At 41.5% G+C, this 12,997-nt stretch overlaps 2 protein-coding genes across 2 annotated transcripts in view; both read left to right on the plus strand.

The window, feature by feature from the left end:
• Nucleotides 1-117, plus strand: part of LOC135549031 (receptor-transporting protein 3-like) — a 1,878-nt gene extending 1,761 nt beyond the window's left edge. The window contains exon 3 of the mRNA XM_064979101.1: nt 1-117. This exon is cut by the window's left edge and continues 592 nt beyond it. The gene's annotated coding sequence lies outside the window, so the exon portion shown is untranslated.
• Nucleotides 118-6,607: 6,490 nt separating this feature from the next.
• On the plus strand, nt 6,608-12,959 carry LOC135549551 (small nuclear ribonucleoprotein Sm D1). Its single transcript, XM_064979615.1, has 4 exons — nt 6,608-6,739; nt 7,635-7,711; nt 8,009-8,200; nt 12,725-12,959. Exons 1-4 carry the CDS (start codon nt 6,726-6,728, stop codon nt 12,799-12,801), a joined length of 360 nt encoding a protein of 119 aa, XP_064835687.1. The 5' UTR covers nt 6,608-6,725; the 3' UTR covers nt 12,802-12,959.
• Nucleotides 12,960-12,997: the final 38 nt, after the last annotated feature.

The following is a 12,997-nucleotide window of genomic DNA, read 5'->3' on the forward strand; positions in this document are numbered from 1 at the left end:
GCAATGACCTAATATTTTATCCATAACTTACTTGTACTTTGGAGTTGTGTGGTAAACATGAATTATGTGTTTAGTAAACATTTATTATGTGTAATAAACATACAGAATGGGAAGACTTTCCTGTGTTTCGAGTGTTTTTTATGTCAATGATTTGGCCAAATTTGAGGCACGTTTAGCAACCTTTCTAAACAGTCTTTGAGACAGAGTACACGGAGACGAAGACATTTATTGACCAATCAGGTGCAAGTGGCCAGAGACAGCTTGTGCTGCGCATGCGCATGATGGCTCTTCCTGGATCAATAACAACAGAAACAGCAGCATCGCGAATCATCACTCAGAATAACTTGGTTGGAGAGAAAGAAAGGAAGGATGGTGGGTAGTCGAGAAGGAAAATAATGAAATAATATTCTGCCAGTGTGAATGTTTGGATGTCCGACTGGTGACCAAGTGAATCGATGGTGGTGTAAGTAGTAGATTGATAGCTAGCTAATTAACGTTAGATTCTATCAGCTAGATGCTGTATCATTAGCTAGCTTGTTAGCTAACGTTAGCTGTTTTAGACAGTTGTAGCTAGGTAGTTTTAATGATTTAACAACACTAAATGGAGAGGCCAACAACGATGTACTCTCTATGTATCTAGCTACCTAGCTCTTACCATTTAAACCATACAACAACAACAAAAAATGCCCCAAAAATAAACAGTCCTGGCATCAGCTTGAACCAGCCTAACTTGGCATCACATCCAGATATCCACATCAGCCAGTTATGTAGCAGAACGGCGGTGGGTAACTAGCTAGCTATGTAGCTAGCTAACGATGACCAACGGCATATAGACAGAAATACATGGCTCCGGCTATGATTATAATTCTTAGTTAGTCACTAGCCAACAAGTGCTAGCCTGTTGAAAGAGCCAGAGACCAAGGAATAAAGCAATTAGCCAGGCTAGGCTACATGGGGGAGTGGAGTTTATTCAGCTACATGGTGTGTTGCCTGGACACAACCATATACACGATCAGACAGGGTCTTTGTGGTTTTTAGCTAGCTAGCTAACCCTTATGTTGAGCCTGATCCTTAAACCTCAACCCTGGAGAAGGCACTGCGTTGCCGAAACGTTGGTTGCTATACCCATTAAACTTTTGGGAACATAATTAGAGTCTGCGACTTTCTTTATTTCTTTATAGAGTCTGACACTTAGCACACTGTGTATCGTTCTTGGGATTTCATCCATGGTGTGAAAATTGAAGTAGCTACGTGTGTTGGGCCAACTTCACCATGATAAGCTTATGAGCACTGTGTTATAAATGCTATGTTATGAACACTTGTAAGCTATGTACACCATGCCACCAAAAGCAAGTGGTTGTTATGGTTGATCATTTTTGGCAATTGTAAACTGTGATTTGCTTTGAATCCATGTCAGGATGTTGTAATGCTGTTGACATGAGAAGAGGGAGGTAGAGAGGAGAGGGAGGTGGAGAGAAGGGGAGAGGGAGATGGAGAGAAGGGGAGATGAAGAGAAAAGGAGAGGGAGAAGGGGAGAGAAGAGGAGCGGGAGATGGAGAGAAGAGGAGCGGGAGATGGAGAGAAGGGGAGCAGGAGATGGAGAGAAAAGGAGAGGGAGATGGAGAGAAAAGGAGATGGAGAGAAGGGGAGAGGGAGATGGAGAGAAGGGGAGAGGGAGAGAAGGGGAGAGGGAGAGAAGGGGAGAGGGAGAGAAGGAGAGAAGGGGAGAGGGAGAGAAGGGGAGAGGGAGATGGGGAGAGAGAGGGAGAGAAGGGGAGAGGGAGAGAAGGGGAGATGGGGAGGGGGAGAGGGAGAGAAGGAGAGAAGGGGAGGGGAGAGAAGGGGAGAGGGAGAGAAGGGGAGGGGGAGATGGAGAGAAGGGGAGAGGGAGAGAAGGGGAGATGGGGAGGGGGAGAGGGAGAGAAGGGGAGATGGAGAGAAGGGGAGATGGAGATGGAGAGAAGGGGAGAGGGAGAGAAGGGGAGAGGGAGAGAAGGGGAGAGGGAGAGAAGGGGAGATGGAGAGAAGGGGAGAGGGAGAGAAGGGGAGATAGGGAGATGGAGAGAAGGGGAGATGGAGAGGAGAGGAAGATGGAGAGAAGGGGAGAGGGAGAGAAGGGGAGAGGGAGAGAAGGGGAGATGGAGAGAAGGGGAGAGGGAGAGAAGGGGAGATGGGGAGAGGGAGATGGAGAGAAGGGGAGATGGAGAGAAGGGGAGAGGGAGATGGAGAGAAAGGGAGAAGGGGAGAGGGTGGTGAAGTGTGTGCTGGAATCAACTGAACCTGTGTGGAGCTGAGAGTAGAGCAGACAGCGTGACCTGTTAACTATCAGTACCCCCCCCCCCCTCTGTTGTAAATGTATTAAAAATTAAAAACATAAATACTTTATTTACATAACTATGCAGACAATTTGCTATGAGTCTCGAAATTGAGCTCAGGTGCACACACACACACACCGTGATATGCTCCAGGGAGACAGTGTGGAGTGACAAAGGGAGAGGGAAGAAGAGAGAGTTCTAGTGTGTTAGCAGTCTGACCCCTGGGAGAAGATGACAGAGAGTTCCAGTGTGTTAGCAGTCTGACCCCTGGGGGGAGATGACAGAGAGTTCCAGTGTGTTAGCAGTCTGGGGGGACATGACAGAGAGTTCCAGTGTGTTAGCAGTCTGACCCCTGGGGGGACATGACAGAGAGTTCCAGTGTGTTAGCAGTCTGACCCCTGGGGGGAGATGACAGAGAGTTCCAGTGTTTTAGCAGTCTGACCTTTGAGGCAAAAAGGGTAAAGTCAGAGTTTAATTCAGAATGAGAAAAGCTGAGAAATGGAGAGTTGAAAAAAAAGTAATGTTTGTGAAAGATTCGGTGAAGTGGTGAAAGACGACGATAGAAGCTATGTTATGTGCGACGATTGTGAGGCACTATACAAATTTGACAGTCACAAGACGGGTACTTTAAATATGGCACTTCAAGTGAACTGAACCTCTCACATAGTCTAATTGACTCCTGCTGAATTAAACATTTATTGCAGTAATATGATACACCAAATGTACATTTTGATTCGGGAACAGGACTGGAGAAATATTATTTATTTATTTCAATATCTTGAGAGAATAAGAATGCAAAATAGGGACTGTCTGTGTAGGGACCTTCTGTAAAGACACTATCTTAATCAGTATCATAAGCTGAGTTTACATACACTTAGGTTGGAGTCATTAGAACTAGTTTACATACACTTAGGTTGGAGTCATTAAAACTAGTTTACATACACTTAGGTTGGAGTCATTAAAACTAGTTTACATACACTTAGGTTGGAGTCATTAAAACCCGTTTACATACACTTAGGTTGGAGTCATTAAAACTAGTTTACATACACTTAGGTTGGAGTCATTAAAACTAGTTTACATACACTTAGGTTGGAGTCATTAAAACTAGTTTACATCCACTTAGGTTGGAGTCATTAAAACTAGTTTACATACACTTAGGTTGGAGTCATTAAAACTAGTTTACATCCACTTAGGTTGGAGTCATTAAAACTAGTTTACATACACTTAGGTTGGAGTCATTAAAACTAGTTTACATACACTTAGGTTGGAGTCATTAAAACTAGTTTACATAGACTTAGGTTGGAGTCATTAAAACTAGTTTACATACACTTAGGTTGGAGTCATTAAAACCCGTTTTTCAACCACTCCACACATTTCTTGTTAACAAACTATAGTTTTGGCAAGTCGATTAGGACATCTACTTTGTACATGACACAAGTCATTTTTCCATCAATTGTTTACAGACAGATTATTTCACTTATAATTCACTGTATCACAATTCAAGTGAGTCAGAAGTTTACATACACTAAGTTGACTGTGCCTTTAATCGGCTTGGAAAATTACAGAAAATTATGTCATGGCTTTAGAAGCTTCTGATAGGCTAATTGACATCATTTGAGTCAATTGGAGGTGTACTTGTGGATGTATTTCAAGGTCTACCTTCAAACTCAGTGCCTCTTTGCTTGACATCATGGGAAAATCAAAAGAAATCAGCCGAGACCTCAGAAAATAAATTGTAGACCTCCACAAGTCTGGTTCATTCTTGGGAGCAATTTCCAAATGCCCGAAGGTACCACATTCACCTGTACAAACAATAGTACACAAGTATAAACACCATGGGACCACGCAGCCGTCATACCGCTCAGGAAGGAGACGCGTTCTGTCTCCTAGAGATGAACGTACTTTGGTGTGAAAAGTGCAAATCAATCCCAGAACAAAGGACCTTGTGAAGATGCTGGAGGAAACAGGTACAAAAGTGTCTATATCCACAGTAAAACTAGTCCTATATCGACATAACCTGAAAGGCCGCTCAGCAAGGAAGTTGCTGCTCTAAAACCGCCATAGTCATGGGTGAACAAGGAGTACAGTAGGTGACTAAGCACGCACCTGTTACTATCTATTATCTATGCTTTACCACTACCTATAGTACACTGCTGTTACTATCTATTATCTATCCTTTACCCCTACCTACAGTATACTGCTGTTACTGTCTATTATCTATCCTTTACCCCTACCTACAGTATACTGCTGTTACTATCTATTATCTATCCTTTACCCCTACCTACAGTATACTGCTGTTACTGTCTATTATCTATCCTTTACCCCTACCTACAGTATACTGCTGTTACTGTCTATTATCTATCATTTACCCCTACCTACAGTATACTGCTGTTACTGTCTATTATCTATCATTTACCCCTACCTACAGTATACTGCTGTTACTGTCTATTATCTATCATTTACCCCTACCTACAGTATACTGCTGTTACTGTCTATTATCTATCCTTTACCCCTACCTACAGTATACTGCTGTTACTGTTTATTATCTATCCTTTACCCCTACCTACAGTATACTGCTGTTACTGTCTATTATCTATCCTTTACCCCTACCTACAGTATACTGCTGTTACTGTCTATTATCTGTCCTTTACCCCTACCTACAGTATACTGCTGTTACTGTCTATTATCTATCCTGTTGTCTAGTCACTTTACAAGATTATAATATAAATTCTGAAATAATGTATTTAATTCTAATAAGCCATGTTGTTCTACTTAATAAAAGTAGTGATTGGATTTAGAAATCCTACAGAAAAGGCAATCATGAGCGATTGCCAATAAATGTATTGCCTTGAAATGGGAATCGGATTCCACCCTGCCAGTCGCAATGTGGCTATCGGAAGTTAATAGTTCTATCCCTTTGGAGAAAATCACTTACTGCTTGAGGAATAAGTTAAAGACATTTTACAGAATTTGGCAACCTTTTATTGACTATATGGAGAATCTCCCCCCACATCTCATTGATTGAATCTATATACAGTGGGGCAAAAAAGTATTTAAGTTCTCCCACTTAAAAAGATGAGTGAGGCCTGTAATTTTCATCATAGGAATCACTTCACCTATGACAGACAAAATGAGAAAAACAAATCCAGAAAATCACATTGTAGGATTTGTAATGAATTTATTTGCAAATGATGGTGGAAAATACCCTTTGTTGGCAATGACAGAGGTCAAACGTTTTCTGTAAGTCTTCACAAGGTTTTCACACACTGTTGCTGGTATTTTGGCCCATTCCTCCATGCAGATCTCCTCTAGAGCAGTGATGTTTTGGGGCTGTTGCTGGGCAACACAGACTTTCAACTCCCTCCAAAGATTTTCTATGGGGTTGAGATCTGGAGACTGGCTAGGCCACTCCAGGACCTTGAAATGCTTCTTACGAAGCCACTCCTTCATTGCCCGGGCGGTGTGTTTGGGATCATTGTCATGCTGAAAGACCCAGCCACGTTTCATCTTCAATGTCCTTGCTGATGGAAGGAGGTTTTCACTCAAAATCTCACGATACATGGCCCCATTTATTCTTTCCTTTACACGGATCAGTTGTCCTGGTCCCTTTGCAGAAAAACAGCCCCAAAGCATGATGTTTCCACCCCAATGCTTCACAGTAGGTATGGTGTTCTTTGGATGCAACTCAGCATTCTTTGTCCTCCAAACACGACGAGTTGAGTTTTTATTAAATCTAAAAATCTGTCAGAATTTTGGGAAAACCTTGCAAAATACTTCAAATATATAATATGTTACAATTGTAATGATAACAAGACCACTGAAATTATTGTTATTTGTTTTTATTCTTGTTGCCAAGTACTTCATACACAAACAAAAATTCCAAAATTCTATACTGAAATTACAATTTTTTCTGATTGAATTCAACTATCTTATTAAAACATTAACCCTAGTGAATAACAACAAGAATAACATCTTCCTGAATCATAATAAGATTTTTTCAGAGTGAATACAATTGCACTAAAATTGTTTATTTTTTTGTATTATTTTATTGATATTTTTTGTATGTTTGAGTATTTTCTTGTTAATACCTGTGTTTTGTTTTGTTAGACATGTTTGATGTAGCAATATAAGTCGATTTTTGTATCATGAATTTAAAAAATAAATAAATTGAAAACCACCCCGGAAAAAAAATAAAAGACTGAATCTTTACTGTCATGCATTTATATTAACCACTAGAAGGCAATGTTCACCTATCTTTCTTTTTGCATTTCCTGGTTCAGTCGCGTTTTTATGACGTCGGTGATCCTGCAACGAAAACGTATTTCATACAGCGGCGGCCTGTGATCCCACTTGTACGCTGTAATTATTTTGTTTTGTCTGTGGAGGATTTGTCTGTAACCCATCACCAACATGAAACTCGTACGGTAAGCATATTCTAAAAATCAATCTTTAGTCTTATGCTTCAATGCAAGGTGAAAAATATGGGGTTGAGTAGCTGGATTGATTTAGATTTAGAGTGCGAGTTTGTTCGCTGAAAGTAGTCAACGTTAGTTGATGTGATTACATGAGAGATATGCAAAAGCGACTAGCTTAGTTATTCTTTGTTATATAATGAACGGGCTTTCAACCGCGAAAATAATATGCAACACGATCGTACGACTGCCTTTGAACTACCTGGCGACTTTCTATACGCCACTGTTATCTGCTAACCACAGATGTGCTAACGTGCTATTGACGTTAGCTTGCTAACAGTAAGATAGAAAACCACAGTGCAGGAAGGGCCCTGGATGGTTTCCCACCAACAATAGTTCATAACAATGTTGTGCTCTTGTCTAATGTTCTGGTTGGTGTTCATCTTTCTCATTAGTTTTGGACATTGCACACAGTAAACTAAGTAGCTACTTACCACTTGCTTCGTCCCGCAACGAGCCAACATTGTTTAGACTGATGGCTCGTTGCGGGAGCTTCCGTAGCCTGGCGTACTTGATCAACCCAATCTAAACTACTCAGTTTCACCAAAATACTTACGCGTCGGGTTCAATGTGTCCTTAGCTATCAAATAAGCGTTTTAAACACGTTTTTATCCAGGGTCTTCCATTTTCCGCCTGTAGAAGTGGGAGAACTTGGTACCCTACTGAGTGATCTAGATTGGCCTACAGGCGAAAAATAAGGGACCCTGGATAAAAACGTGTTTTTAAACCCGATTCTGTCAAAACAATGGCTGGTTAAGTTAGTAAGAGATTCACATCTTGATGAAACAGCATTTCTTGTAACATTATCTCTACTCATAACCAAGCTGTTTCTTTCCCCCTCCTGTAGTTTTTTGATGAAACTCAGCCATGAGACTGTGACCATTGAGCTGAAGAATGGAACCCAGGTCCATGGGACGATCACGGGTAGGGACCATGTCCCCTCATGTCTGGCTGAACAATGGCTACACCTCCACTTAGGACTATTGAGATGCAAACAAGGACAAAAGTCAAGTTTAGGCTGCTGTAGCTGCTCAGTCCAAACAATGTTTACTATTGTAGCCTGTTGTCCCAAGTGATGTTTTTATTAGGAAACTCTCCACGGTTAGATTAAAGTTGATGTTTTATGTTGGCGCTCTTTGTCAGACACCTATGAGTAAGGGTAGATGTGAATGAGAGTGCATTACCATAACATTAACGATTGTCATTAACTGTGTGCCTCAGGTGTGGACGTGAGTATGAACACTCACCTGAAGGCGGTGAAGATGACTCTGAAGAACCGCGAGCCCACCCAGCTGGAGAGCCTCAGTATCCGTGGCAACAACATCAGATACTTCATCCTGCCGGACAGTCTGCCACTGGACACCCTGCTGGTCGACATTGAACCCAAGGTCAAGTCCAAGAAGAGAGAGGCTGGTGAGTACACAAGGAGCCTGGGAGGAGGGGTGTGAGTCTGGTCAACATATCAGTGGAATATCGAAGGTTCCTGTCCTTGCCTCCCTCTGGGGATCAGAGGAAAATCGAGGAATACGTTTTAGATTCCACCAAAGTCAGCTCATTCCTGGTTCTTGAAAGCCAGTTCCACAGCATTTTTTTTCAGTGTTCTGTTCTAATCAGGGACTGAGTTACCAGGTGTGCAATGAATTATCAGTTAGAAGAGCGACCCAACAGGTTCTGGCCCTTGTAGAATCAGTTTAGTTCTCCTGGTATAGACTGAAGGCTTTTGTGCCAGCCCAGAACCAACACAGCAGAGTTGGCTAGCCAAAGACTTTCTGGTGAATTCAGTCAGGTGTTAGGTCGTTTGGCTGTAACTGAAACCTGTACTCACTACAGCGGTTCAGGGCCAAGAGCAAAGACCACGTCTGTTAAACTACTAGTTGAGGTATGTTGTAACTAGTTCAAATCAAACTTTATTTACACAGCCAAATTTCGGACATGGAATGCAACGTGGAAAAAGGAATTTAAATAAAAGCTGAAACATTTTACTACTAGAAAAAAACTAAAGACTGAAAAACCGAATAACTAGAAAGCAAAGCTACAAATATTTATTTTAAGATCTCTTTTAAATATGTCCACAGTCCCCCCCCCCCCCCCCGGTTCTCTGGCAGACTATTCCAGAGGCTGGGGGCATGGTAACTAAAGGCTGGCTCTCCATGCCTCTTGGTCCCAGGCTTAAAAGGCCAGAGAACCTGAGGGACCTAATATGTCCACAGTCCCCCTCCCCCCCTTCGGTTCTTAACTTAAAATCATGTCTGACATGTATTGTGGTGCACAATTGTGGATTGATTTAAAAACCAATAGAAGAATCTTAAAATGAATTCTAAAACTCACAGGCAGTTAGTTTGGATACTTTAAAACCGAGAGAGCATTCCAGCAGTCAAGTCTGCTTGTGTGGATGAGTTCTCTGTACCAGCCTGAGTGTGAACTGGCCACGCCGTGGCAATGTTCCTCAAGTGATAATAAGCTTTTTTGTTCACATTCCTAATTTGATTAGAAATTTAGTTCATAGTCTAAAATAACACCTAGGTTTTTTACCTGGTGTTTTATCGCCTGTGAATTAAAATGTGCTACACAGATTCTCTCTGTGATTTGGCTCCAACAACAAGTAACTTGTCTTGATTTAGCTGGATGAAGTTGTGATCCCATCCAAAGTATTTAAATTGCTAATACAGTCTAAATTCATCTGTGGCGCTAAAATCCTCTGACACAGAAATGTAAAAGTTGTGTATCGTCTGTGTAGCAGGGAAGATCAATGCTGTGCTTTCTGATAATGCTACAGGGATGTGTGTGTCAGTCAAGAGTTAGGACACACCTACTCATGTTTTTTCTTTATTTTTTACTATTTTCTACATTGGAGAATAATAGTAAAGACATCAACTATGAAATAACACATATGGAATCATCGAGTGACCAAAGTGTCAAATAAATTGAAATATATTTTAGATTCAAAGTAGCCACCCTGCCTTTGACAGCTTTGTACACTCTTGGCATTCTCTCAACAAGCTTCACCTGGAATGATTTTCCAACAGTCTTGAAGGAGTTCCCACAAATGCTGAGCACTTGTTGGCTGCTTTTCCTTCCCTCTGTTGTCCAACTCATCCCAAACCATCTAAATTGGGTTTAGGTCAGGTGATTGTGGTGGCAAGGTGATCTGCTGCAGCACTCCATCACTCTCCTTGGTCAAATCGCCCTGACACATCCTGATAGTCCCACTAAGCGCGAAACCAGATGGAATGGCGTATCGCTGCAGAATGTTGTAGTAGCCATGCAGGTTAAGTGTGCATTGAATTCAAAATAAATTGGTGACACCAGCGACGCACCATCCCACCACCTCCTCCATGCTTCACGGTGGGAACCAAACATGCGGAGATCATCCGTTCACCTACTCGGCGTCTCACAAAGACACGGTGGTTGGAACCAAAAATCTCTAATTTGGACTCCAGACCAAAGGACAAATTTTCCACCGGTCTATCAGTTGCTCGTGTTTCTTGGCCCAAGCAAGTCTTCTTATTATTGGTGTCCTTTAGTAGTGGTTTCTTTGCAGCAATTTGACCATGAAGGCCTGATTTACGCAGTCTCCTCTGAACAGTTGATGTTGATGTCTCTGTACTCTGTGAAGCATTTATTTGTGCTGCATTTTCTGAAGGCTGGTAACTCTAATGAACTTATCCTCAGCAGCAAAGGTAACTGGGTCTTCCATTCATGTGGAGGTCCTCATGAGATCCAGTTTCATCATAGCGCTTGATGGTTTTTGCGACTGCACTTGAAGAAACTTTCTTGACATTTTCCGTGTTGACTGACCTTCATGTCTTAAAGTAATGATGGACTGTCATTCCTCTTTGCTTATTTGTGCTGTTCTTGCAATATGGACTTGATCTTTTACCAAATAGGGTTATCTTCTGTGTACCACCCCTACTTTGTCACAACACAACTGATTGGCTCAAACGCATTAAGAAGAAAAAAAATTGCACAAATTTAAATTTTAAGAAGGCACACCTGTTACTTGAAATGTATTCCAGGTGACTATCTCGTGAAGCTGGTTGACAGAATGCTATGAGTGCAAAGCTGTCATTGCGGCACAGTGTGGCTTCTTTAAAGAATCTCAAATATAAAATATTTTGATTTGTTTAACACTTTTTTTTTTTGGGTTACTACATGATTCCATATGTGTTATTTCATAGTTTTGATGTCGTCACTATTATTCTACAATGTAGGAATACAAAACAATAAAGCAAACCCCTGGAATGACTAGGTGTACAAACTTCTGACCGGTACAGTGTGTATATAAACAGTGCCGGACCCAAAATCAAACCTTGTGGAGCGTCTCGTGTCCTTAGGATTTTCTTGATGTTCACCAATTGTGACCAAAAACACACTACCTGTTAAATAGATTCTAAACCAATTTTAGACATGGACCGGAGAGGCCCAACCCACCTCTCCAGTCTGTCCAGAAGGACATCATGGTCAACAGTGTCAAATGCAGCACTTAAATCCAAGAGTTTGCCAGACTTGTTTGGCATCTGTGTTGGCTCTAAGATAATTTACTGCTTTAACTAAGGATTGTGCTGTGGTAGGCATGGGAACAAGATTAGAATGTTTTTTTGTTGTTTTTGTTGTTTTTTTTAATGTCATTTAAGAAAAATATTTTTGCTATTTGAACACCAATTTCTCCTGAATTTTGCTTAAAAATTTAACAATGATGGTGGCCACTGTTCCTGGGGACCTTCAATGCTGTAGAAATGTTTTGGTTCCCTTCCCCGGATCGGTTCCTCGACACCATGTCTCGGAGCTCTACGGAGAATTGTTTCAACCTTCATGGCTTGGTTTTTGCTCTGACATGCCCCGTCAACTGTGGGACCTTGTGTAGACAGGTGTGTGGCTTTCCAAATCATGTCCAATCAATTGAATTTACCACATGTGGACTCCAATTAAGTTGTAGAAACATCTCAAGGATCATCAATGGAAACAGGATATATCTGAGCTCCATTTCGATTCTCATAGCAAAGGGTCTGAATACTTAATATAAATAAGGTATTTCTGTTTTATTTTTATTAACTTGCAAAAACATTCTACCCTGTTTCCGTTTTTGTTTGCTGAGGATGTTTTTATTTAAGCCTTATTCTAAAACAGATATCTTAACAAAAATGTGGAAAAGGTCAAGTGGTCTGAATGCTTTCTGAAGGCACTGTATATATTGATGATTTATAAATCCAGGCACATTTAACAGGTAGGCTGTTGATTATAGGCCTAATTTAAGATGCCATTTCACCCATATTCTTCGACAATTAAGGAAAGGACTGTTTTCACGTGTCTTACCTCCACTGCTGCCTCCACAGCATTGTTCTCAACGCCGATATGCTGGTTTACCTTGCTATTATGCACATAACTAGGAAAAGGCGACAATTCAACATCGCACTGTTTCAGAACCGCGGTCAGCAATCCCTATCCAACACCGGAGACAGTGCATTTGTTATTTAAAAAAAAAAGTGTTTTTGTATTTTATTAGTGTAGCGCCATTATGTAATATAACCATATACAATTTCAGTTGCACGTCTTAGTGATGGACTGTACCATCCCCGCGGCCTCCACAATGGATTAGTCCACTCAGACAGACGCGAATCAGACTGGTGTGGTGTAGGTTACTGCTTGACTAAAAGAATCTCGGTTTACCAACCGCTTGTCGACTAAATGGAGTCGGCCTTACATCCTTCTGATGATGCCATGACTGAGTTCTCTCCTTCAAAAGATTTGCTTCATCAGACTTAAATCAAAACTGGCAATCCCGCCTAATGTATTGATGAGGCAAATGCTGTTCAGTCAGCGACCTCTCCCAACAAGACCCAAAGGAATAGGAGAGTCTAGACATTTGGGATGTGTAACTCGGCTCTAATAATTTCTTCCCTCGCTCTTTCTCTCCCCCTCTCTTCAATCTCTCTCCAGTGGCTGGTCGTGGAAGGGGCAGAGGAAGAGGGCGTGGCAGGGGGAGGGGCCGAGGCAGGGGAGGGCCCAGGAGATGATCGCCATGACGACGCAGATGTCAGTCATGTCCTACTGTTTGTACAGCAACGTTTTTTTGTCACTTTTTTTCTCTCTCAGGAAACTTTTGTGAATCCTGAGCCATGTTTTTATTTTTTTCTTATTTTGTACATTAAAGATGTTTCACACGAACAGCAAATTAGGTGTCTGTGCTTTTATTGGCTTTCTTTAGTTGAT

Source organism: Oncorhynchus masou, chromosome 12 (assembly GCF_036934945.1).
Source record: "Oncorhynchus masou masou isolate Uvic2021 chromosome 12, UVic_Omas_1.1, whole genome shotgun sequence".
NCBI classification, from domain to species: domain Eukaryota; kingdom Metazoa; phylum Chordata; class Actinopteri; order Salmoniformes; family Salmonidae; genus Oncorhynchus; species Oncorhynchus masou.